The sequence below is a fragment of the Sorex araneus genome, chromosome 11 (genome assembly GCF_027595985.1).
Source record: "Sorex araneus isolate mSorAra2 chromosome 11, mSorAra2.pri, whole genome shotgun sequence".
In the NCBI taxonomy this organism is placed as follows: domain Eukaryota; kingdom Metazoa; phylum Chordata; class Mammalia; order Eulipotyphla; family Soricidae; genus Sorex; species Sorex araneus.
The window spans coordinates 33277273-33303799 of NC_073312.1; the positions used below are offsets into that span (position 1 = coordinate 33277273).

The following is a 26527-nucleotide window of genomic DNA, read 5'->3' on the forward strand; positions in this document are numbered from 1 at the left end:
GAATCTGTATAATGCTTTAGGGAGTATTGCCATTTTGACAACATTGATTCTCCCTATCCACGAGCAGGGTATATGTTTCCATTTCCTCATGTCCTCTTTGATTTCATGGAGTAGCGTTTTGTAGTTTTCTTTGTAAAGGTTTTTTACTTCCTTGGTTAAGCTGATTCCGAGGTACTTGATTTTCTGGGGCACGATTGTGAATGGGATTGCTTTTTTCATGTCCCTTTCCTCTGCCTCATTGTTTGCATATATGAAGGCCCTGGATTTTTGGGTATTGATTTTGTAGCCTGCAACTTTACTGTATAAGTCTATTGTTTCTAAGAGTTTCTTAGTAGAGGTTTTAGGCTTCTCTAGATATAGTATCATGTCGTCTGCAAATAGTGAGAGTTTGATTTCTTCCCTTCCTATCTGGATGCCCTTAATCTCTTTTTCTTGTTTAATAGCTATCGCAAGTACTTCCAGTACTATATTGAAGAGGAGTGGTGAGAGTGGGCATCCTTGTCTTGTGCCCGATCTCAGAGGAAAGGCCCTTAGTTTTTCCCCGTTGAGGATAATGCTTGCCGTAGGCTTGTGATAGATGGCTTCGACTATCTTGAGGAAAGTTCCTCCAAACCCCATTTTGGCGAGGGTTTTCATCATGAAAGGATGTTGGATCTTGTCAAATGCTTTCTCTGCATCTATTGATATGATCATATGGTTTTTGTCTTTACTTTTGTTGATAACACATGTTGATTTTTAATGATGCACACCAGAAACACATTATACTGCAATGTTATTCATTAAAAAAGAAAGGGCTTATATATTTAAGTTAAACTTTATCAAAGTTAAAAAGGTTTTTGTATGTGTGTGTATGTGTGCATCAAAGGATATTAGCATCAAAGTTAAAATGACAACCTACAGAATGGGAGAAAATGTTTGCAAATTATCAGATAAGAGGTTAATACCAGAAATCTATAAATAATGAACACCCAACAAAAAGATAAAACAAAGGAACTTTTTCATAACTGGGAAAAAGACTTTAATATACATTCAAAGAAGATATGTAAATGTCCAATAAGCACATTAAAAGATGCTCACACCATTAATTATTAGGGAAATGTAAATCAAAACCCCAGTGAAATACTATTTTCATGTCTATTGGAACAACTTGAATAACACCAAACTGAAAACAAATCTTGGAAGGATTGTGGAGAAGGTTGGAATATAGAATGATGCAGTTGTTATAAAATATAGTTTGGTGATTTCTCCAAATTTTTAAAGTTAAGATTCCATATCTCAGCAGTTCTATTTCTAGGTATATAAGTAAAAGAATGGAAAGTAGGGACTCAAATAATTATTAACACGGTGATGGTTATATTATTATTATTCACAACAGCCGATAGACAGAAATTTCCCATGTCTATAAACATAAGTATGAATAAATAAATGTATAATTTTCTACAATGAAATATCATCAACCATTAAAATAAATAATTTTTAATATATTGCTGTAATATGGATGTTAGTTTGAAAGCATTATTCTTAGTGAAATAAGGCACACACACAAAATCATACACAGGGCAAATATTACCTGATTCTACTTATATAAAATTTATTGAGACAGTGGAATAGAGGTTACCAGAGGTTGGTGAACAGAGACAGGGGGCATTATTGTTTCATGGTACAGAGTCTTTTGCTGGTTATAGATAATGGTGATTTTACAAAGCAATATGAATATACTTTATGTGACTGAGCTATATACATATGAATGAATACCATGATGAATGTACATATATTTGTTACTATAGTTTAAACTTAAATTGGGGAGAGACCATGAAGAGAATGCAGTGGTGCCAAGATTGAGGATCTGAAATTCATAGAGCCTAATTCGCCCTTGAGCTCATGTTATACCTGTGTGACCATGGATAAGATAGGGCTGCCAACTCTGGCTGATCAGTTTGGAGAGAGGTTGGGATCAGTGACAGAGGAAGAAACTCTGAAGAAGGCAGAGGGGCGGGGCAGAAGTATGATGTTGCAAAAACCAAGATAGATCAATAACTATCTTCTTCATGACTGGTTACTCATTGCCCAATGATTTGAGTCATCTGAGCTGCTGCTCAATTCTTGTGTGTGAGTACAGCATCCAGTAGACTATACTTTTGTTCAGAAACACAGTATTTTTCAACAACTCACGTTGCTCACTTTGCCAGAAATAATGCTAATATCATAAGACATTGTCAAATAAAAACCAGAAATAGATTAGCCAGAACAAGTTAAAAAAAAAAAAAAGAACAAGTTGTAATTTCAAAAGATTATTGCAAGGGAGGAAGAGACTACTGGAATAAGTGGACATAAAACTGTCCAAAGGGTAAAGGGAAAAGGCTTTCTATTAAAGAGAGGTATGAAGGTTTTCTATTTTAAATGATTTTTATCAAAGGGGAATAAGTGAGGGGAAAGAGGATGTAAGGGTGTGATCAGAGAGTAGAACAGAGAATATTTTATGAGGAGGCCAGTCTATTCTCAGAGGGGGCTGTGTGCTCGGTAGGCTTGGAAGAAGGAGAGAAACTTGTGCAAAGTTTGCTTGACAAGTAATTTGTTCGAAATGATCTGAGGAGACAAGCAGTTCAGTTTATCATTTGTGAGTCAAAGAATGGGGATTTGGAGAGCCTTGTCAGAGATTAAGCTTGAAGCATGACTTTCCTCTAAGTCATATGGGAAAGAACAATTTTTTGCCTTAAGTAGTTTTCCAGAACACAGAAATGAGGTGGGAGTGGAGGGAAGAGATTTTCTCAATAGCCATGGTTTCTTATGAGTGAAGGACTTAAGCAAAATTCAACATTATGGGTTTGAGAGAGAGCGCAGTGGGGCTAGAACACATGCTTTGCATGCAAGAGGCATCCCCTGCTCCAATAGTCCCTGAGCACTGCCAGGAATAAGTCCTGAGGATTGATTCAGGAGTAACCCCTTTGCACTGTAAGCAAACAAACAAAAGCAATTAAGCATTTCCAGCATGCTTCAGTCTTTCCAGTATTGGTGACATCCTCCTCTTTGCTGCCAGGATAGATATTCTTGCCTGGGGATTCTCAGAGCACTTTTACTGCGTGGCCCAGCCGAGGACCCGGCTGAGACCCCTTTCCAGGTGTTTCAGCTAGACTTTTGATTCCTTCCTTATAGGAATGCTCATGCCTGCTTGAAGTTTCCTTTAAGGAACCTGTCACATCTGCAAGAGAAGGAGATAAGATAGTCTCTGAGCCTCTGCTCCCCAGTCACCCGCCTGAAGGCACAGTTGTGAAGGGAACGGATCATTGACTTGAAATCTGCATCACATGCACTGAATTCAGCTTACAGAAGTGTTTTGTTCCATGTGGTGTTTTGTCTCAATTTAAAAACTTGATCTGGGTGCCAATATTAAAAATAAGAATCTCAAGTCTAAAAATCCAACTTCTCTGGGAAAATGGATTGCTTTAGCAATCCTGGCCTGCATTCCTATTCTATGCCTCCTACACTATTTAACAAAATCCCTGTCAATAAAGTGTGCCATCGGAAAAGTTCTATTTATGAATCCAAATATAGCTTCAGATGCTGTGGCTTTTAGACAGCCGAAGCAAGGGGGTGGGGGCAGGCATTGTCCATCTCCTGTGTATCACCATTCTCCTGAACCTGTTTAGTCATCTATGAGACCTCCGTATGTTTATTTCCATTTCCTACCACCAAGGATTAGGACAATCTGTGAAAGAGGTTTTGATTTGAAAGAGGTTTTGATTTTAGAGAATATGATAGCTAGGGGTGATTAGAAAAAATGCTTGCTATTTATGTTGCAAGTCAATGCTGACTACATAGTAATGACTGCATGCAGCTCTAAGTAAGTGATAGATCTACTTTACGAAACACATCACTGATTGTACCAGGCCAATCGCTACGTGGTCAACTTCTGCTCATCAATTGTAAAGTCATGTAGCATAGTCAGTTCTCTCTTGGTGCTTGCTCACACCTTATTAAAAGAAAGACGCTCAAGATTGGGGAATGTGAATCAGTGGTAGAGTGCTTATCTTGCAGACATGAGTTTGCATATTTGATCCCTGCTTTGCCCTAGATATCAAATATGAACCCAATAATATGGCCATTTATGATCCCGAATTCTGCAAGCAAGTGTTACATTTCAAATGAGTCACCACCATCCTGCTCATTGCAACAACCACCACAAAAGGGGAAGGGATAGATGGTGGGGGTGGTGGGGGTGGAGGAGTCAAAGGGGCTGTTGGGGCATAGGCAACTATGGGAGACCTGGGAAGGCATCCTTTCCTTTCTTTGGAGGAAACGTCAGTGCAGTTTGTAGCTATGAGTTAAATCTCTGGAGTAAGCATTTTGAACATAAAGTTCTTGCTCTCCCAAGCATTTCCTCATCTTCCTTCTCCCAGGGTCTATAGGCCCCTTGCTACACCCCAGTTTTATAGCCTTGTGGCCTTTTTCCTATCACTGCCCTCAGTCCTTAAGAGGAATGGCCTATTTCTGTGTCGGTGTGTGTCCCATTTAAGGTTTGAGCATTGATGGAGCAGATTCTAGCTCTTTCAAGATTAGAGTCCCATACTTAGCCAGTCTCCGAGGAAAGATCCAGAAATGCAGCATCCCTCAGTCTTCTTTTTCATAGTAAGACTTTTCACTTGGCATATCCTGAGTGAGAAATAGTATCTTTATACTCACAAAATTATCGGGCAAAAAAATTAATGCATCCTTTTCCCGGTGATGTTTAGTGCTGCTGGTCTCTGCTTCTCATCTCATCTGACCTAATAAGTGTCTTTCCTCTCTTAATCACGAACTCTTCTGTCTCTGAGAGCTGTTCTATAGACATCCTGTCTCTGTCCTCCTCTCCTGAGAGCAGACTGAAAAATGACAATTCATTTGGCTAATTGGAATATTGCTGTCTCTCCACCTTGCTTCCCAACGTCCCTCCAACCACAGTATTCGTGCTCTGGCAGCTGCCTCCAGATTCTTACATAAGTGACTAACCTTTGACCAAGTTTTTTAAAAGCAAACTATGGAGAGCTGCCTTCCTTCTACTAGATTTTGGCTTCTCAAGAACAGGCCGACCCTTGACAAGTGTTCAAGGCCTGGGTGTTTTCAATCGTTTGGGTGTTGGCTTGGTTTTTGTTTTTGTTTTTATTTTTGTTTTTTCAGAACTTACGGAGTCCTCCATCTGCCTCCATCTCAAAGTCTGCAGGAAATATGTAAACTTGAGTGTGATCTGGTTCCAGAGGTCCCAAGAAATCCCTTCTATTCACCCCCACATGATTCAGTCATGCCTGACATTGCTTTTTCTTGCCACACACTTCCATTTACCAATTTGAATTAAAGTTTTAGAAACTACTAGGAGTAAATTTTTTTAAAAGTTAGACTTTGGTTGAAATATAACATACATACATACATACATACATACATAAAAGTGCAAAAATCATAAATCACTTAAGAAGTGGATGCCCGGAGCTGGAATGATAGCACAGCGGATAGGACGTTTGCCTGGCACGCGGCTGGCCCAGGTTTGATTCCCAGCATCCCATATGGTTCCCTGAGCACCGCCAGGGGTAATTCCTGAGTGTAGAGCCAGGAATAATCCCTGTAAATCACCAGCTGTGACCCAAAAAGCAAAAAAAGAAAGAAAAAATAAAGAAAAGAAAAAGAAATGGATGCCAGCATCAGCAAAACAGAACATTAGCATTTCTTCAATAGCCTGCTTCACTCTTTGCTGCCCTCCTAGTCTTCTCCCCTGTACCTGTGGTGTAGCACATAGAAGACTGACTTGGATTAAATAGAAGACTTTTGCTTTTGTATTTACAATACAAATAATAAATGGAATCATTAACCCTCTGTGTTTTTTTGCATAGATAATATTTCTTTTTGTTTTCTATTATTTTTATTTTTAGTTCTGCTTTTTGGGCCACACCTGGCTGTGCTCAGGGCTTACTCCTGACTCTGGGCTCATGACTTACTCCTGACTCTGGGCTCATGACTTACTCCTGACTCTGTGCTCAGTGATCACTCTTGGCAGAGATCAGTGGACTACATGCAGTGTCAGTGATTGAACTTAATCTGCTGTCCGCAAGAGTAAGTGCTTTACCCACTGTATTATCTCTCCGGCTCTATCATGCTTCTTTTACTCAACACTATATAAATGAGATTCATCCATGTTTTTATATAGAGTTGTAGTTTGTTTTCATGGCCTCATATATGGTCTTGCATAAGGTCATGTATAAGAATTATGGTCATGGGTTAGGGAGATGATCCAAAGGGCTAGAGCATATGCTTTACCTTTCAATTCCTAGCACCTAGTGGGTAATGCTCTCTCTCCCAAGTTCCTCAGTCTTGTCACACATGTCATTATCAGGACCATATCAATCTTTTCCATTTAGCCATTCTTGTGGGTGTGTGATGGTTTGCATTCTGTTCTTCATATATATTCCTTTGCTAGCTAGTAAGAACACTTTGATTTATGCTTTTGTGTATATGTGAATTATCTACATAAGTTGTAATTTAAAAAATTTAGTTCTTCATTCATTCTTCTGACTTGCTGAATGTACATACCACAGATACTCATATAATTTCTCTCATTCAGTAACTTTTTATTTTCCAGTAGAATCTTTAAAAATTCTTAATGCCAGAGAGATAGTACAGAGTTAAGGTGCTTGGCTTGATACAGCTGACTCGAATTCAATCTCCTATACAACTAGTAGTGACCCCTGAGCATAGAATAAAGGAGTCATCCCTAAGCACCACTGAGTATGGATTGCTGCCCCCAGTCCCCACCCCACCTCCAATCACAGTCACAGTCACAGTCATCCCGTTGCTCATCTAGTTGCTCAAGCGGGCACCAGTAACGTTTCATTGTGAGACTTATTGTTACTATTTTTGGCATATCGAATACACCACAGGTAGCTTGCCAGGCTCTGCCATGCAGGCACGATACTCTTGGTAGCTTGCCGGGCTCTCCGAGAGGGGCGGAGGAATCTAACACGGGTTGGCTGCGTGCAAGACGGACGCCCTACTGCTGTGCTATCGCTCCAGCCACCCACCTCCCATAAGAAAAGGAAAGAAGAATTCTTAAAAAAAATAAAAGTTTAATTCAATCACAGTGAGATATATAGTTACAAGGTTGTCCATGACTTGTTTTCAGTTGCATAATGTTCCAACGTCCATCCCTTCACTGGTGTACATTTCCCACCACAAATGTCCCCAGTTTCCTGACCCCTGCACGCCTGTCTCTGTGGCAGGCACTTTTCTCTTTCTCCCTCTCTCTTTCTCTCTCTCTTTCATTCAAAGAAGAATTCTTAATTTATATTTTTTCTTTACAGTTAACTTGTTGTGCGTATTATTTTCTTGCCCTAAGGAAGAAGATATCCTGAAAATGTCTCCTTACGGATTTTTTGAAATTAATTTTTTAAATTCACAGTGATTCAATTAAAAAGTTTAAAAATTAAATATATGTTATTTATGGTATGAGCCAGCAATCAAGATTTTAAAAATACCATTCAATTGATTCATTGAAAATACCATACATAAACCTAAATATTATATAACATATTTAACCATACTTAAATACCATACCACTTTTATATTGTGAAGATCTGTTTCTGTACTATTCAAGAAGCCATTAATTACCAAACTTATTCTCAAGAGAGAATTCCTTTAATCTGAGGCTTTTCTCAGTAGTATTTAATACCTGCTTATTACTATGAACTAGACAGCATGCCAAACATTTTAGCTGCAACATTTCATTTAAACCTCATCAAGCCCCTAAGAGACTTGTGCTATTATTGTCTCCATTTGATCAATGAGGAAATTAAGGCTCAGAGAATTTAATAACTTGCCCAAGATCTCCAGATCCTTAATGACAGACTTGAATGCAGATCTGACTGACTTTGAAGTGTGTCCTATGCTGCTTCTCAATTTTTTACCACTTTCACTGTCTATAGACCAGATCTACAGACTGGCATTTAATACCACTCCAAGTCTAGCTCTGACCTACCCCTTTAGACTTTTAAAAAAATTGTAGCACTGTAGCACTGTTGTCCCATTGTTCATCAATTTGCTCGAGCAGGCACCAGTAACGTCTCCATTGTGAGACTTGTTGTTACTGTTTTTGGCATATCGAATATGCCATGGGTAGTTTGCCAGGCTCTGCCATACAGGCAGGATACTCTCAGTAGCTTGCCGGGCTCTCAGAGAGGGACGGAGGAATCGAACCTGGGTCAACTGTGTGCAAGGCAAACGCCCTACCTGCTGCAAAACCAAAGCATTCTGCTCATATTTTTCCTAAACAACCTTGGATATTTCTGCCACTAGTATTTTACTAAGACTCTTTTGCCCTTAGTGCTCTCTCCCCTACATCCTTTCTTTGACATTAATCATAACCTTAAGATCTAAATTTAAATTATAGTTTAAGTCCCACTTCTTCCACAAGACCTTTCCAACCTCTGAGCAACCCCTGTGTCTCAACTTTTCTGTTAACTTTTCCCCACAAAAATAGTTTATACTATTTCTAAAAATTAAAAGCACCATCCACAAAATGTATGGTGATCAATAACAGGAACTTTGGACTCAATGATTTCTAGAACTCAGTTGACTTGTTTCTGACTTCCGAGTGTTATCTAATTTCTAAAAGCCTATTTCCTTGTTTGAAAGTGGCAATAATAACAGTATATACTTCACTTTTTCAATACATGTTTTGAGTATTATGCTAAACTTGGGAGATTTAGCATCAAATTATAGAGCCTGTGGTCCCTGCCCTTGTGTTGGTAACATCTCAGTGAGGCACTGAATTACTATTATGCATCTTATGTATATATCTATTACAGGCAAGGAAAGAAACCCTTTCCTTCTAAGTTCTTGGCTGGGGCTCTGTCACAATAGGTAGTTGTTGGTTTGTTGGGGTTTTTTGGGTTTTTTTTTGCTGTCGTTGTTGTTGACTTTTTGGGCCACACCTGGTGATACTCAGGAGTTATTCCTGGCTCTGCACTAAGGAATTACTCCTGGTGGTTCTGGGGGACAATATGCCTGGGATAAACCTGGGTTGGCCACATGCAAGGCAAATGCCCTACCCACTGTACTACCCACTGTACACAGGCCCTATAGTAGGTAGATTTACAGGAGAAAGGGATATTGTTTTATAAGCTTTAACAGGAGAAATAACTTTTAATTTATAGGAAATAAAGATATAAATGTTTGAACATTTTATGCTAGGTTTTATAGGAATGGAAACTTCTGAAAAAATAGAAAATTTGTCATTATGAGTAATAAGGATTACTATTCATTTTGATTCCTCTCTGAAAACCTCCATCTTCAGCAATAAAATGTTTTTTCCTCTTTGGATATAGGAAAGCTACAATTCTCAGGGGAATCTTAATGACTTGCTTCAAAAGAGATGGGAAAGGGTAGTCACTCTTGCACCTGCCATTTCTCAAATCCCTTCCATGTAGAAAATCCAATAATCCAAAGTGTCACTTTCTGGCATAATGAGTCTCGAACCCCATCAGTAACTAAGTAATCCTGTTAGTAGAAAGACATGGGGGCACGTGACAGGTAATCTTACTTAGCTTAATGAGATAGATTGATAATGAAAGGATTTTTTTTCTTAAGCTGAGTTTTGAAGGATAATTAAAAGTTTGGCAGACAAAGAGTCAGGAGAACCATTGTGAGGAAGAAGGAGAAGGTAAATGTAAAGACGTGTGCATGTTGAGGGAACAGGCAAGTCCCAGCAAAGGGAACATCTCATCAAATGTTGTGGATTTATGTGAGATGGCATATTGTTTCAGTTACTTATTGTGATATGATACATCACTCTAAAACCTAGTGATTTGAACCAACATTTATTTAGCTCATTGGTCTGCAGTCAGGCTGTGGCTCATCTCAGCTCTACTCCAAGTCACAGAGGATACAGAGAGACAAAGTGAATCAGGCAGAGGCTATATTATCTTTTGCAATCTAACTTCAGAAGACATTTAGTCTGCTATGGTCATTGGCATGTATAGATGCAAGGCTAGAAAGAGCTATGCAGTCAAATCACAATGTGTTTAAAAACAAGATCTCAAGCATAACATGGAGTCACTTTTGCTACTAATTCCCATGTCTTTAAACTAAGACATAATATCAATCAATATTTTTAGCTTTTCCAGAACTGTAATCTTTTTTTTTTCCTTTTTGGGTCACACCCAACAGTACACAGGAGTTACTCCTGGCTCTGCACGCAGGAATTATTCCTGGTGGTGCTGGGGGACCATCTGGGATGCTGGGAATTGAACCCTGGTCGGCCACATGCAAGGAAAATCCCCTACCTGCCGTGCTATCGCTCCAGCCCCACCAGAACTGTAATCTTAAACCAGCCAATCAGGAATCAATTCATCAGCCCTAGGTAAACTGCCTGATAGACCCCTGCTATCTCTTTAAAAAAAGAAAGTCACTGGGGCTGGAGCGATAGCACAGCGGGTAGGGTGTTTGCCTTGCACGCGGCCAACCCGGGTTCAGATCCCCGGCATCCCATATGGTCCCCCAAGCACCTCCAAGGGTAATTCCTGAGTGCAAAGCCAGGAGTAACCCCTGAGCATTGCTGGGTGTGACCCAAAAAGAAATAAAGGAAATAAATAAAATGTGACGCACTATTGCTTTAAAAAAAAAAAAAAGAAAGTCACTATGCAATAATCAATCTGTTTTGCTTATAATTTCCTTGTTACTGTTACCTTCTTGCTAGAAAAGTCTTTCATTTGGTACATTTCCTTAGAGCTCAGTTCTATCTGTACAATTGCATAATGCTCAAACAAATTCTTTAAAATGTTGATGTACTTTAGTTTATCTTTTAACCAATGAGCTATATCGATGTGACCATTATTGGAAAATGTAATCTTCATGATGATATAAAATGTTATCAGAAGAAGGCTCATAGCTTATATTACAAATGCCCCTCGTCATTATTAGCAGCAACATTAACAACTTTCCTTACCTCACCACTTACCCACCATAGTATTTGACTACATTTTCTTTTTATATTCATTGAAAAACACATTAAACATATTAGAATCACAGGTCCATGCCATTTATGAGGTGCTTCTCATTTTATATAATAGTTTTTATTCTAAATATCCTTTTCTTCATGCTACTCAACCTGTGAGAATAGGGATAGGTATTGTGCATTTTAGAAGTCCTAACTAGAGTATCCAGAAATGTTTTATACATAAAAAAATTATTGCCAAACTATAATTACTAATTTGAGATTTTTCTGTTCATATAACTTTTTTTTTATCCTGTATTGTTTTTAGTTCAGATTATCTAATCTATCCCTAACATGTCTCCTATTTTACCCCTTTCAAAAACTGAAGCTGTTATGAAAAATGCAAATCCATAGTCAAATGGTCCTATAGTAACAATAACAAGATCTAAGATTTTTTTGTTTGTTCTTTTATTTGTTTGTTTTCATTTTGTTTTCTAGACCACATCTAGAGAGGCTCAGCAGCCATTCCCTGCCTGTTCAGTGCCTAGGGGACAATAGGTGATGCCAGAGAGAGATCAAATCTGAGCCTCCTATTTTAAAAGAATGTGCCCACGCCCATTCACGCAGAGAGTCTCTTGCCCGCACGCCTGGCTGTCTTCCCCAGGGCCCCTTGGAGGGGATGGGCTCCAGCTTCCCTCCCCACCCCGAGCAGAGGTCCCAGCGGCCAAAGACCACCAGAACCTAGCTACAGCCATGCTCGAGCTCCCTCTCCACACATTCGGACAGGCCTCATGCATGAAGGTACCGGCAGAGGAACCCAGGTGTGTGTAATCCTATCAATGGCCAACATCCAGAGAGAGAGACTTAAAAGCAAGCTCTCAGAAGACAGTGATGCAGAGAGTCTCTTGCCCGCACACCAGGCTGTCTTCCCCAGGGCCCCTTGGAGGGGATGGGCTCCAGCTTCCCTCCCCACCCTGAGCAGAGCTCCCGGCAGCCAAAGACCACCGGAACCTAGCTACAGCCATGCTCGAGTCCCCTCTCCACACGTTTGGACAGGCCTCATGCATGAAGGTACCGGCAGAGGAACCCAGGTGTGTGTAATCCCATCAATGGCCAACATCCAGAAAGAGACTTAAAAGCGAGCTCCCAGAAGCTATCTTGTAGCCTACTTCTCCCTCTGGGAGAAACTGGCAAGCTTCTGAGAGTTTCCTGCCCACATGGGACAACAGCCTTGCAAGCTTCCCTTGGTGTATTCATATGCAAAATCCAGTAACAAGCTGGATCTCATCCCCCTGACCCTGAAAGAGCCCCCAGTATGACATCGTTGGGAGGGACAAGTCGAGATAGACTTCTAAGATCTCAGGGAAAGGACGAAATGAGAGGTTACTGAGCCCGCTTGAGAAATCGATGATTAACGGGATTTCGTGATTGTGATCGTGATTGTGCCCACGCCCATTGAGCTATTTCTCTGGTCCCCAGATCTGATATTCATAAAGTGTTAGACCCAGGAGCTACTTCCCACATCACTGATGAATTAAAAATAATGATAAAAGGAGAAAAGGGAAACGAAAGGGAAAGAGGGTTGGGCGGTGCCTCTCATGTAGAGAGACAAGTTGATTCCAGTGTACACCTTCACCAGGTGGCTTTGTGCTTCTGCTACTTATGTGCAAATGGGGCTACCAATACAGCAGCCCTGAAGTTTGAGATCTCATTGAGTATATTAGTTAAAGCAGGATGTATCTGTGATCCACTGTCAGGGCCAGAAGGAGCCCTGCACCAATTTGGATATTGTTATCTGCTGTACATCTAAAGAAATGATTATGTATCAAGTGCCAAGATTTTTTAAAAAATAAATTCGCTGTAAATCAGAGAGAGCCAGCTCAGTTCAAAAATAATTAGCATTTGTGATTTGTCAGGCACCACGTTGAGGGGAAGCAAGATAAATGTATGAGCAGCCAGGAGACAAGAACTCAGTAACTAGGCTACAAAGTAGAATGGGGCTTTCATGATATAGAAAAAGTAAAACGCACAACGAGACCCTGAAGGAGCTTCCAATAATTTAGCATTACCTGCCAGAACGTTTTATTATTTCTATTTTTTAAATATCTGTTTGGCTATGATGATTAATATTGGTAATTGTTATTTTGCGGATATCTTATCACCATCAGTTCTATTAATTTTAAAGACCTGTTTCTGGATCCCATTTCCATGAGACAGGCAGCTTGAATGGAATCTGAGACCCTTTGAAATCTCCCCCAAGCCCTAATCTTCTTGTCCTCACAAATTCGGCAATATCTCAGCCACCGGCACTGCATTTGGAATGCTATCTATTGTGTGGGTGGTGAAACGATGGAAAGTTATTTTTGTTCTAATTATGAGAACTGTTTTTATAGGGGGGAGGCAGGCAGCGCTGAGCCTCAGCGGCTCAGCGAGGATGCTCGAGGAGGAGGCGTTACTAAGGTTACTAGAAAGAGGACGGCAGTGACATTCAGACAGGCTTTCCCCCACCACCCCCCAAATTAAAACCTACTTCCACACGAGAGGCTTGAGCTCAGTGCGGGCAGTGCCACATGGTATTAAATGCTGGGCTCCGGACAGGGAAAGGAAGGAGAGACAGGAAAATACTGAGGGCTGCCTTGGAGAAAGCAGAGCGTCGCTGCTTCCCTTTCCGGCCCTGTGCTCCTGTCGCCTATGTTTCCGGAGGGAGATGTTACACTTGTAGCACAAGACCGGCACTTCCGGGACGGTGGTATTTGGGTGTGACAAGCTGAGCAAGCCGGACCGGAAGTGGGTTCCAGCGGGGACCCGTATTAGAGGCGTGGAGCGGGCGGGGGCGCTTGGGTCGCCCCTGCAGCGGCTCGCTCAGGCTGTGGTGGTCGCTGCAGCCGCGAGGGCAAGAGGAAACGGCGACCCTGAACCCGAACCTGGCCGAAGTGGGAGCTAGGGAAGGGGTGTGGGTGAGAAGGGCCCGCCGCGGCGCCATCCTCTCTCCTCAGTCTTGGAAGACAGATTCTGCAGACTCCGGCGTCGCCCGGCGCCTGTAGTTCTTGATTTCGTAGTCCGAAGTGAGTGAGAGCTTTTCAGTTCCACCACTTACTCGATATGGGAATGGGGGACGGGGGGTGGGGAATGAAACACCGCCCCGCTCCCGGGAAGAAGTGGGCGTGGGGAGCCAGGGGAGGGGGCGCGGTGGGGTCCCGCTGGATGTTCTCACTCAGGGATCCTTGTCGGGGCTGTGAGGCATCTGACTCTGTTTTAAAGGCCCGTGGGGTGGCTCATTGAAGGGTCCCAGGCCCCTAAGCCCCGGGCTGGTGGGGAAGGTGAACGTGCCCCCTAAGATTTTTGACTTCTGGTAGGCTGATCCCACTAGGGGTCTCCAAGGCCCCCAAAGATAGTTCCGTCCCCGCCAGGATGTAGAGGAAGGGAGGGGCTGATTGGATTGGGCCCGAATTGTTCCGTGGTAGCCCGGGGCTGAGCTGGCAGGGGGTGAGGTCCAAGTGTGTGTGTGTGGGGGGGGGTGGTGATGCACCAGAGCAGGATTGTAACTAGCCTTGGCTCCACCCCCCACCCCCCCTTGGTTGGTGTTTCTAGTTTCTGATGGGCAGAGGAGAGAGGCAGACGCCTACACTTGATTGAGCACAATTACAGAGACTAAAGAACTGAGCATGAAACATGAAGCCACTTTGTTGAAACAGGTTATTTCGCAGTTCCTGGTTTCCAGGACTAGAAACCTCTTTCCTGGCTTCAATGCAGTGAAGTTGAGGGAGCCCCTTCCACACCTCCTGCTGTATTTGCTAGAGTGAATATTAAAGTTTAAAGCAAACATTGCAGTTTTAAAATACAGATTAAAAGTCTGACCTGGTTACAAGCACATATTTAAGTTTTCAGACATTGATTTATCATGTCAGAATAGTTCTTTTAGCCACATGGTATTTATGAAATACCCATTTAAAATTGGGTATTACGATAGCGAATAGATAATCCATTATGCTGCATTAATGTATGTCCCCAATTTTTTTAAATTTATTTATTTTTTTTGGGCCACACCCAGTGGTGCTCACGAATTGCTCCTGGCAGTGCTGGGGGGACATATGGGATGTCAGGATCAAACCAGGGTAGACCACATGCAAGGTACTGGTTACAACATGACGGGGGAATTGAGATCTTTCAGAATTTCTAAGAATTTTAATGAACTGAACTGAAACAAGATCAAGTAGATCCAAAAAAAGAAAGGGCAAGGGAGTGTGCCATGAAGAACACAGGCTTACAAGAAAAAGAAACAGGAACGTTTTGTTGAAAAAGGTAACAGGAAAGTTTGGATCAATTGGTAGTATACAAATATGGAAAGTAGTGGAGAATAACTAAACAGAAAAAAGTTAACACTCTACAGTGTTCAGGGAATCAGGAATTGAACCAAGGTCTGCTGCTGCATGCAAGGGAGGTACCTTACCCCCTGTACTACCTCTCCAGCACCTGTATTCTGAGGATATGATTTGAAATAATTGAAATCATGGCCATAAAAACCAAGTAGGTAAGTCCAGTCACTTACTGGCTCTGTATAACTGATAAATTTAACTCTAGTTGTCCTTGATTTCTTAACCTGTAAATTGGTGATAATAGCCCCTAACAGAATTAAAAGTATAAAGGATGACCCAGTACAATATCTGGAACATTGTTGATAGTAAATAGAAACCATGTCAAGTGAATTGTTGAACTTTATAGTCATGGGGTACCACCTAGAGACCTTGGTTTCAGTGGAAAGATCAAGGTCCTCTTTGTTGGTCTTGATGGGAATTAGTGTGAAGGTGACTCATTCTGAGGTTTAATTCAGTTATTTCTATATGAATGGAAGTTGTGGATGGCTCAATCACTCAACAACAATATACCCATGGCTTTCAAAATTTGTCGTGAATTAGAACCTATTTTTTGGACTATTCAATTTCCCAACTGTTGGCAATTTAAGTTTCTATGTTGCTGACTTTTTGCTCCTGCCAGATGCACGGTCATGGAGGCTACGACTCTGACTTCAGTGATGATGAACATTGTGGAGAATCTAGCAAAAAGAGAAAAAGGTAATTTCTTAGTAATTTCTTACTCATCTGTGTTTCTGATCCCTTCTAGACTGAGATGGGATACTGTCACTGTCATTGTCACTTGATTTGTTCGAGCGGGCACCAGTAATGTCTACATTGTGAGACTTGGTATCATTCCAACCCGAGACGGGATACAAAGATTGTAAAATTGTGTTTTCGTGTGAAGACCATTATGCTCTAATGAATATGTGTTTATTAAAATATGGTGAATTGACTCGGAACTTTGAGAATAGTTGTGTAAAAAAATAAGATCATGTTTATGCTATGAAGGCATGGAAAGGGTAGCAGAAAAAAAGGAACAGATTAAAGCTCTTAGATTTCTCTATTATGTCCAGTTTTTATCCAATAAATAAGAACTTTTAATTTGTGAATGTAATAGCTAACATTAAATAGGGGCCAGGTTATTGGTTTCTTTGCTACTATTTAACTTCAGACTGATTTAGTTGGGAGGGGTGGTGGAGGGATGAAATTGCGAGGCAGGACAATTTTTTATAGTTATGTGAACGAGTAGACTCTCAATTGATCAAAAGATGGAGTTCATGATTGTTTTTCCTTAAATTGAAAGATAATTTTCAGCAGAATTTAATATGGACTTTATAAGGATGGCTGCAACTTGTTGCCGTATCTGTGGTTAGGAACAAAGTTCTCAACCTTTAATGTTTAGAAACTTGATTTCATTCATTAACTCAAAAGTAGTTGACTGCTATTAACAGATTTTTAGCAGATCTAGTTGGATACTCTCCTCGAGGGTTATATCTGAGTAACACAGATTGATCATCTATATGTAAAGAGATCCTTTCTCCCTCAATCCTTTCTCCCTCTCTAGCATCAATTGTCTAAACTTCATTTTTTATTAAGTTTACAAAGTAAACTTTGCAAATGGAAATTGTAGTGCAAAGATTTAAATGATTAAAATTGTAAATGATAGACCCAGAACTGAAATACAGATTTTAGGTGATTTGACACCAAAACTCAGATTTTGTAGTTTCATCCCCATTTTATAGAAAATAGTTACTAATCAATTTAAGTGCATCTAGTGTCTCATTAAAGATTCATTACTTTTAAGACTGGAATTCTTTAAAATATGTTCCCGTTATAAGATTTAAAGATACAGAAATGCCCCTTTAGGCGAAGTGAACTCTTGTTAATTTTTATTTTTGATAATTTTTATTTTGATAATTTTTGGATAATTTTTATTTTTAATAATTTTTGATAATTTTTATTCTTAATAAACCAGGACTGTGGAAGATGATTTACTGCTCAAAAAGCCATTTCAGAAAGAAAAACATGGAAAAGTGGCCCATAAACAAGTTGCAGCAGAACTGCTGGACAGGTATGTGATATCAGTATAAATTATTTTGGTTTGAGATGTTTCTGTTATCTCAGGAACTTTGGGATTTGATTATATTCATTACACTATGGAAGGGAAGGGTATTTGTGAGAAAATCCTAAATTTGAATTTGCTTAAAATAAAACTTTCTTTAACAGGGAAGAAGCAAGAAATAGAAGATTTCATCTCATAGCTATGGATGCCGTATCCTTTTTGTTTCTAGATTTTTATAACTGATAGGAGTGTTTTAAAATCTGATTTTTTTTTTACTTCAAAAAAGTCATGTAGTCATTTCATAAGGTCACATAGACCTTCTTTAATTCTGAGAAGTATTTATTGATGTGGAATTTTGACATATTTTTTGAGTGCAGTTACCTTTTGCTAATATATAAAACTTATTTAGAGACTGATTATAACTAATATTCTATAAAAATAATCGTAATATCTGTTAATTTAGAAATGCTTTTCCCAACCTGTTTTTGCCAAATGCGCTGTTTCTCATTTTCACAGTTCTGTTTATCTTTAGTCTTGTTTCAACTCTTATTCTCTCCCTCCCTTAGGTTGAATATTCAGTGTCTTTGTAAACTTCTTTTTCTTTTAACCCATGTATAATTTGATTATTCTTGAGGTAAAGTTTGTTTACTAGAGTGTAAGTGCTGGTAAACTTTTGAGGTACAGTGTTACTTACCCTGCCCTCCAGAATCCCGCCACCCCTGTTGGTAGGACCCTTCTCATCTGTTCCCTCCCTGCTTTAGTTCCTGCAGTTCTGTTGTCAGAGTCTGTTTGTTTACACAAAGCATTGTCTATGATCTTGCTTTGTTTACAGACTTTGTTGCCAATTTGGAACTGTGTATTCTGATTATTCTCCTCAAACATTTTCTCACGTAAATCACTATCTTTAATAAAATATGGAGTCACAGACAGTGTTAAAGATGAAATTAGGGCCTGGAGTGATAGCACAGCGGGTAGGGTGTTTGCCTTGCACTGGGCCGGCCCAGGTTCGAATCCCAGCATCCCATATGGTCCCCTGAGCACCGCCAGGAGTAATTCCTGAGTGTAGAACCAGGAGTAACTCCTGTGCATCGCCGGGTGTGATCCAAAAAGCAAAAAAAAAAAGAAAAAGAAAAAGAAAGATGAAATAAATTAGCTGTTACATGCCTATCTGACTCTAAATAGAACCACTATAATTTTTAATACAAAAGTTAAGTGCTTATATATCTTGTTAGAATGTATTGAAAATAGTTTGAATATTAAAAGCAAGTATAAAAAGTAACATCTAACAAACTTTCCCGCAACCAAAACACAGTGAGTTTGTTTTCTACCCATTCCACATGCTACTTGCATTCTTTCTGAAATGTGGTCTGTAGATATTCCTTCGGACTGGAGCAGTAGCACAGCGGGTAGGACGTTTGCCTTACACGCGGCTGACCCGGGTTCAATTCCTCTGTCCCTCTTGGAGAGCCTGGCAAACTACTGAGAGTATCCCGCCCACACGGCAGAGCCTGGCAAGCTACTTCTGGTGTATTCCATATGCCAAAAACAGCAACAAGTCTCACAATGGAGATGTTACTGGTGACTGCTCGAGCAAATCGATGAACAACGGGATGACAGTACTACAGTGCAGTGCTACTTATTTGGGGGAAACCTATTCTCAGGATTTATATTATAAACTTGTTATCTTCTAGTGGCTTTATGATTACTAGAATGACTGAAATAGATGTATAAAAGATAAAGTCTACTCCTTACTTTTAATTTTAGAGACTCATTTCTTTTCCATGTTGTGATGTTTAAAATGAGCGGTGGTAAGAATTGGTATGCAATTCAATAATGGAATTAGGAAGCTTTTTTTCTTCTTATGTACACATATTTTATCACGGGAGTAATTTATGCTTGAAAAATGTTTAAAACAGTAAGCAGTAGAAAGTTTATCAAGTTACTCTTTTTTGGGGGAGCCGGGGATAATTTGGGCTGTACCCAGTATTTAGGGTTTACTCCTGACTCTGTGCTCAAGTATCACTCCTGGTGGTGTGATTGAGAGGACCTTTTGCTGAGAGTTGAACCAGAGTTGGCTGCATGCAGGCAAGAACCCAAGTCCCTATCTCTAGCCCCACAATGTTCACTCCAAACAAATTAATGTTTATTCTTCTAGATCTTGAATATGTAATTTTATATTGTATATATTTGCATATTGAGAAATGTAATAATATTGACAGAACAAATTCTAGTGAATAAATTCCTTAATTTTGTGCTTTAGTATCAAAGACATACAAAATTTGTAAATGACTATATTTTATACTATGGCGGCAAAAAAGACGACTTCAGGAGATTAGGGTAAGCATCATAAAACTCACATAGAGTGGGGCATAGATATCAGCATCTTTAAGAATCCACAACTGCTTAATCTTTAGATTCTGCCACCTTCCCTATATTTTCATTTCAGCTCCCTTGTTATGTTGTAAGTTGGAGAGGCCATCCATAATGTCTAGCATAAATCCCCTTTCCTTGGCAAGAGGTCTCAGATAACTTCATCTGCTGAGCTAGATATATCCTTGGCAATAACAGGGTATATAAGACTTACACTTACTATATGATTAGAAGGTAATTATTTTTTTGGCAAGGATATTTGAAACAGTGAACTTTCTACACCTTCGTATTTGGGATTGCTTTTTAAAAGGAAAGGCAGATAAGCAATCTTAATTTCATATTTCAGATATATCACAACTTCTCGGTTTTGTGTCGATTTGTCTTTTTGGACTTAATATTTTTTTGTGTTAGTAGATGCTTAAACATTACTACTGTGTCATCCACCTTAACTTTATCTCTCTTCTCAAAAGTACTTTGTCCTTTTCCCAAACTTCTAGCATCTTGAAAAATTATCCCCTTAAACCTTTTTTCTGACCTCAGTTTTCCTAGGAAGCTTTATTGAAATATGAGATATGGAATACTGGTGTGTTTTAAAAATTAGATCTCAGTAAAATGATGATACTGACTTTTTTATTAGATCCTTAAACATTTTCATTCACTTTTCTTATCTATTTGGTGTTTATTCAGCTTTCTTAACCTAGCTTCATTAATTTTGCACCATTTGTAAATTGGAACTAGTACTAAAGATGGATTAATTCAGGATTCATTTGTTCCTGTGGAAGCAGCTGTTTGCGTAGTGGTGTGTTTTCATAAATAGATCACCATATATACATATGTAACTTTTCTTTATTTTTAGGTATTTTTCACTTATGTGTTTAAAAATCTCACAGAATTGTTTAACATCCTAAATTTTAGTAATTTTATATTAAGTTGAAATTGTTTTATTTTCCAGGGAAAATGATAAGACTGATATGGACGTTATACGAGAAAATCATAGATTTCTATGGAATGAGGAGGATGAAATGGATATGAATTGGTAATTTTAGCCATCAGAGACATAAGGGGTCAGATCTTAGTTTTTCACCTATCCAAGGCAAGGTTCTTGTGCAAGATTCTTGCAAAGCTCTAAATCTTAGACAAAATCTTTCCTTGAATTAAGGAATCTGGTTCATTTGATAATTTTCTGTAGGGATTTTTCATTTTTGTTTTTTTATTTTTGGGGCCGCAACTAGCTGTGTTCAGGGCTTGTTCCTTGCTCTTCTTTCAGCAATCACTCCTTGTGACTCTTAGGGAACCATATGTGGGGTCAAGGATCAAACCTGGTGTATGCAAGGCAAGCACTTCACCCACAATACTATCTTTCTGCCCCCCATTTCTGTAGTTTTAACATTCTTTGACTTTGTCTTTGGAAAATAGTTCATAATATTTTTATTAGACTGTATGTTGGTATGTAGTATGCAAATTATGATCTTCCTTAAAAATTTTTAAGTTATTTTGAAAAAGTTACAACTCATACTGGTTTAAAAGATCTAAGGATAATAAAGGGCAGAAAGTGAAGGATAAATAACCCCATCTCTGTCAGCCCTTTTGTGCCTCTTAAGAGAACCACCGTAAAGAGTTTGTAAATATTCATATTCAGATATTCTATGTACATATAAGTACTTGGCATTTAAAAAAACCATTAATATTTATACTATTTGACTTTGCTTCCAAGTACACTATGGTTGAATTTCTAAATGTGTGAGATTTATTATTTTTAATGGGTCTAGGGAGAAGAGACTTGCAAAGAAATACTATGATAAATTATTCAAAGAATACTGCATAGCAGATCTCAGTAGATACAAAGAAAATAAGGTATGCCTTCCAAATATGTATAAAAGAAGGTTGTAATTCAAGTATACTGTTAATTTTTATTATACTGTATGTCACATATAACTTAGAATTTGTTTTATTGCGCTATTTTTTAATTTAGTTACATCTCAAAGTAATGATTAGGTTCTTTTTTTTTATTAGTACCTTTGATGTGTAGCTTGCTTCACTATATTCTCACAGATAATAATACTCATTTTTATAGTCCTGTTGAAAGCACTTGGTGTTTTTCAGAAAGGTTCTCTGTTTCTTTTGAACTAGTGCTTATTTACCTCTGTTAGTTATTGACCTTACCAAATCCAAAAAAATAACCTGACTGCAGTGGACATTACTAGAAGTTAGCTGTGTTACAGGTTGAGTGTGAAATATTTATTTGAGAAGCATATAACAGAGCAGTTCTTTCAGACTGATTCATCTTGATTGTTTTTTCATATTTGAGTGCTGGGCTGGTTACTGTGTATCTGCAGTATAATATATAATATATATGTATATAATACACATACATATAAGTATATGTATCCTCTCAAATGAAAATTATATAGTCTACTTGAAATGACAAAGTATATAAGATAATTATTTGTATTCTCTCAAGTTAAACAATATTATTACTAGAAACCATAGTTGAGGAGAAGCTTAAAATAAGTATATTTTCCTATTTGAACATGATTTCTCGATATGAGAATAAGTACAGGTAGGAAATTAGTTGTGATTTATGTTTTTTGATGGTTTTTTTTGGGGGGGGTATGGCTACTAGGGAAGTTTGAACTATGGAGAGGAATTTTTTTTATTTAAGAAATAATTTTAGGCCAGTTTTAGGTTTATAGTAAAATTAGACAGATTTCTCATATACCCTGTTCCCCCCTACATGTCAGGAAGACCTTTTTTGTAAGGAAAGGTAGTGACTTTTTTGACACTCCGTTTTTGTGATATTGGAGAAAGTAGAAAATAGTGCTTTTGATTCCTTGCTAGGATGCATTTTCTAGTAATTTTCTCTAACCATACAATGCTTTGTTCATTTTTAACTTAAGCACCCCCTCGCTCAGTGTCTAAGGTATGTAGAAGACACTTAGGGCTTTTAAAACAAATCAAAGTCTTGTGCTACACACCTATTCCCGTGCCTTTTGATTTTTCCCTTTGATCATTGAGAATTTAGTTGGATCATTGTATTATTATGATCAGATTTAGTTGCAAGAAACAGATTACATTACCAAAGAACACTGACTTCAGTGAACTGAAAGTTTACTTTTCTCTTACATAAAAATCTGTGTAAGTGGTCATGGAACTATGGCTATGGGGATCTGTTTCCTTGCAGGCATGTGTAATATCTTTGTACTAGAGGATAGAGGAGACTGAGCACCAAAACCCAACTGACGCCAGTGTTTAGCCTCTCAGTAGGAGAGTTTGAAGTTGAGTCTGTATGCAGTTTTCAGTAGTTTTTTATATTATCCCTCCATAGATCATAATCTCCATAAAATAGATATTATTTCATTTTATTTTATTTTATTTATTTATTTATTTTTCTTTTTGGGTCACTCCTGGCTCTGCACTCAGGAATTACCCCTGGTGTTGCTCAGGGGACCATATGGGATGCTCGGAATTGAACCCAAGTCAGCCACATGTAAGGCAAACGCCCTACCCACTGTGCTATCTCTCCAGCCCTAGATATTATTTTAATGATTATGCAATCCTCAGCAAAAGGCCAACCTAAGTAGTTGTTAAATATATAATAAATTGTTGAAGAGATTAATGCATTTAAAAAATTTGGAAACTTGCTGTATAATACATACATGCTTGCTTCAGTAGACATCCTAACCTATGTTGGATGGCAGGCATTACGTGCATACATACATAGGCTTGAAAAAAGAGAGTAAAATGGGGTTAAAACACATGTCTTGGATGCGTCTGGTCCTACCTTGATCCTTAGCACCATACCACATGGTCCCCCAAGCACACTCCCAAAAAATAGAAGTTAGCAGTTAAAATTAAAATTTTAATTTTCCCTAGCCTTGGGTAAATTTAATCAGAATATTTCAAAATATTTTTAGTCCTTATTTGCATTTAAAATAGAAAATTGCCTAGTTCAGTTATTAGATGATTTGTGAAAACCAATTAACCAGAAAATGAATACTTTGAATTGTCTTTCCTGATACAATAACCTATGAATAAAGGTTATTGCTATCCTCATTTTTTTAAAAAAGAAATAAATAGAAGTAATGTTGCCAAGGTCAACAGAACTAGTTAATAAATAGTAGAGCTTGTGTTGTGTCTGCATCGTTCTAGAGATAACCTTTAACCTTTTCTAACCTGAATAGAAAACTAAGCCATTTTCTAAAATTATGATGTAATCATATGAATGTGAAAAGTCTTAGAAGTTATGAAGAAAAATAATTTTAATTATTACTATTTTTAATTTTTGGGCCACACCCGGCAGTATTTAGGGCTTCCTCCTGGTGTCGTGCTCAGGGATCACTCCTGACAGTTCATAGGGGATCTTGTAGGTTGCTGAGGATTGAACCCAGGTGGGACACATGCTGGACAAGCTGTTACCTGTTGTACTATAGCTCCAGCCCCAGAAAAATCATTTCTAGCCAAAAATAAAGTTTTATTTAGTATAGAAGTTTAATGACTTTCTAGTTTAGGATTTCTGACTGATCCCATTGCCCTTTCCTGTTGTCTTGGTCCACATTTTGCTAATGAGTAAAGACCGAGTTATGCTGGTATTTAGTTTAGTAAGAGACTTCCCAGCGTAGATGGATGTGATCAGGGCTGTGATATTTTGCTTTTAAATTTTATGTTATCTTGTATATGGGAGGAAGCTGATTGTATCCTTGGGTGAACCCAAGAGATCTGAAGTAATGTCAGCTAATGAATAACAGTATTTATTATACATGAGTTGGCAAACATTCAGGTAGGCATTGTTGGCCATATGATCTCTATTATAGGTACTGAAGTCTGCCTTTGAAGTGGCAAAGAGCCATACATGAATGCCTGTGATTGTGTTCTGATAGAACTTTATTCATAAAAATAGGCAGCAAGCCATAGCTAGCTAACCCCCATGTATTGCATATGAGGAATTATTTTAAGTGCATTACATATCTATATTGTCTCATTTGAATCTCTTTACTCAGAAAAATAAATTTTTGTACTATTTTTTCTTTTTACATAGGAAACAGAGACAAAAAAGATGAGAACTACTTGGTCAATTTTGCACAGTAGTCAAGTGACAGAGCCAAGCTGTAAATACAAACCATCTGATTCTCAAGCAGTTCTCTCTTAATTCTCTTTGATCTGTTGTACCTCTTGTCTTTTTTGCCATGTCACAGAGCAGCATGTATTTTTTTTAAATTAGGTATCTTTCTGTCATTTTAGCTTTTAAGGTTATAAATATAGAAGATTCTTCCTTAAAAGATCAGTTGGCAATTGTACAAAGTACTATGAACAGTTTTTTTAAATACTTTGAATTCTGTAAGTGGAGAAGCTATCATGATAGGAGTAGTACTTTTTTTAGAATGATAAATGTTTGCTCCATATTTGGATTTACATTAAACTTAAATTTAGTGCTTAATTTGGAGGGCATAACATTTTTTTTCCTTATCAGTTTGGATTTAGGTGGCGCATAGAAAAAGAAGTAATTTCAGGAAAAGGTAATCTTTTTTTTTTTTCTTTTTAATAGAATGCAGTTATTTGTTTATGTTGTTGAAATGAAGTCATTAGTTAAAATCATTCCTAATGTATACAATGAAAAACTATCCACAGAAACAAAGTTAAAGGTATATTCCTGGCTAGCAAAGGGAAAAATAAAATGTTTCAAAGACTTGAATTTTTGCATTAGTACATACAATGGGGAATAAGTAGAAAATGTTTAAAGCAGAAAGGATTTTATAGCAACAGAACTTTTCATTAAATGAGTAATTGATTCTTTACCTTTTTTACTTTTTGGAAAGTAAGTTGGTATTACTGTATTCAGTCAAGTCTACATTTTGAAAGTAAAAACTAAATGAACTTTTTGAACCTAAAATATATTTAGGACAGGCGAGTTCTTATTTTGAAGAGTCATTGAGATTCGGCTTGCAACAAATGACCAAAATTTTGGTAAAATCCAGAATACTTTGTAATTGTAATTGTACAAAATTAACCTTTCATCAAAAAATTGTATTTTCAAGTGTTATACTGCTTAAAACTGAATAGTAACATTTAGAGGCTTAAATTTTCAACTGAAAATTAAAGGGTACCTTGAAAATTATTAAACACTGGATAAGTTTATAACTGGTATGAAATTAGATATGCAGTAAAATAAATTGTAGATAGTAAAGTATTGTCCCTGAAGTACTTTAGAGGAAAAGGGAAAATAAAGTCAAGGTTCTTTTTAATTTTTTTAGGAATATGTTTTAGTATGTATATGGATGGAAGGAGAGTTTGGGTTTTTACATAAGACAGTGAGAAATTCTAACTTGTCTATTCTGATTTAAAAATTTTATACTTTCATTGAATGGTATATAAACAGTGCTGCTATAAAAACTTTGGCAGATATTTTCTAAATTCAAGTAACTGAATAAAAGAATTAATTGATAAGTGTAGAGAAGGCTTACACAATGCTTGCTGTGATTTCTTGGGAGCTTTTGGTGTTTGGAGTTTTGTTTGTTTGTTTGTTTTTGCTGTCAAAATTAATAATTGTTGAGTAGCTTTTTTCCTCTGAAATCATTAGTTCTTTTTTGCAACTGACTTTAATATACAATGGGCACAGATATGTATTAATTTTGTGTCAAGGGATTTAAAATTTAGAGCATTGGACTTCATGACTTATTCTATGTCATGTCCCAGTGCTAACATTTTAAACTGCTTTAAATATTGATTTGTTATTTAAGATGTTAATTTTAATCAACTCTCATATAAAATATAGAAAAGGATTAACCTAGGTGG

The 26527-nt window shown here is 38.0% G+C and overlaps 1 protein-coding gene across 4 annotated transcripts in view; it reads left to right on the forward strand.

Annotated features, from left to right (window-relative positions):
- The window catches only part of LOC101543562 (protein FRA10AC1), a 73218-nt gene that overhangs the window by 30191 nt on the left and 16500 nt on the right, over positions 1–26527 (forward strand). For 3 of the 4 annotated variants that reach the window (XR_008627065.1, XM_055119379.1, XM_055119380.1), the window contains 7 exons: positions 15947–16023; positions 17282–17377; positions 17533–17578; positions 19629–19705; positions 20691–20774; positions 21508–21592; positions 25206–25251. Coding sequence is in view for 3 of the 4 variants with exons in the window: in XM_055119379.1 (XP_054975354.1) it covers positions 15947–16023; positions 17282–17377; positions 17533–17578; positions 19629–19705; positions 20691–20774; positions 21508–21592; positions 25206–25251 (511 nt within the window). In the remaining variant the exon portion in view is untranslated. Of the gene's footprint in view, positions 1–13724; positions 14017–15946; positions 16024–17281; positions 17378–17532; positions 17579–19628; positions 19706–20690; positions 20775–21507; positions 21593–25205; positions 25252–26527 lie in introns of those variants that run through there. The other variant, XM_055119381.1, reaches the window with a different exon arrangement.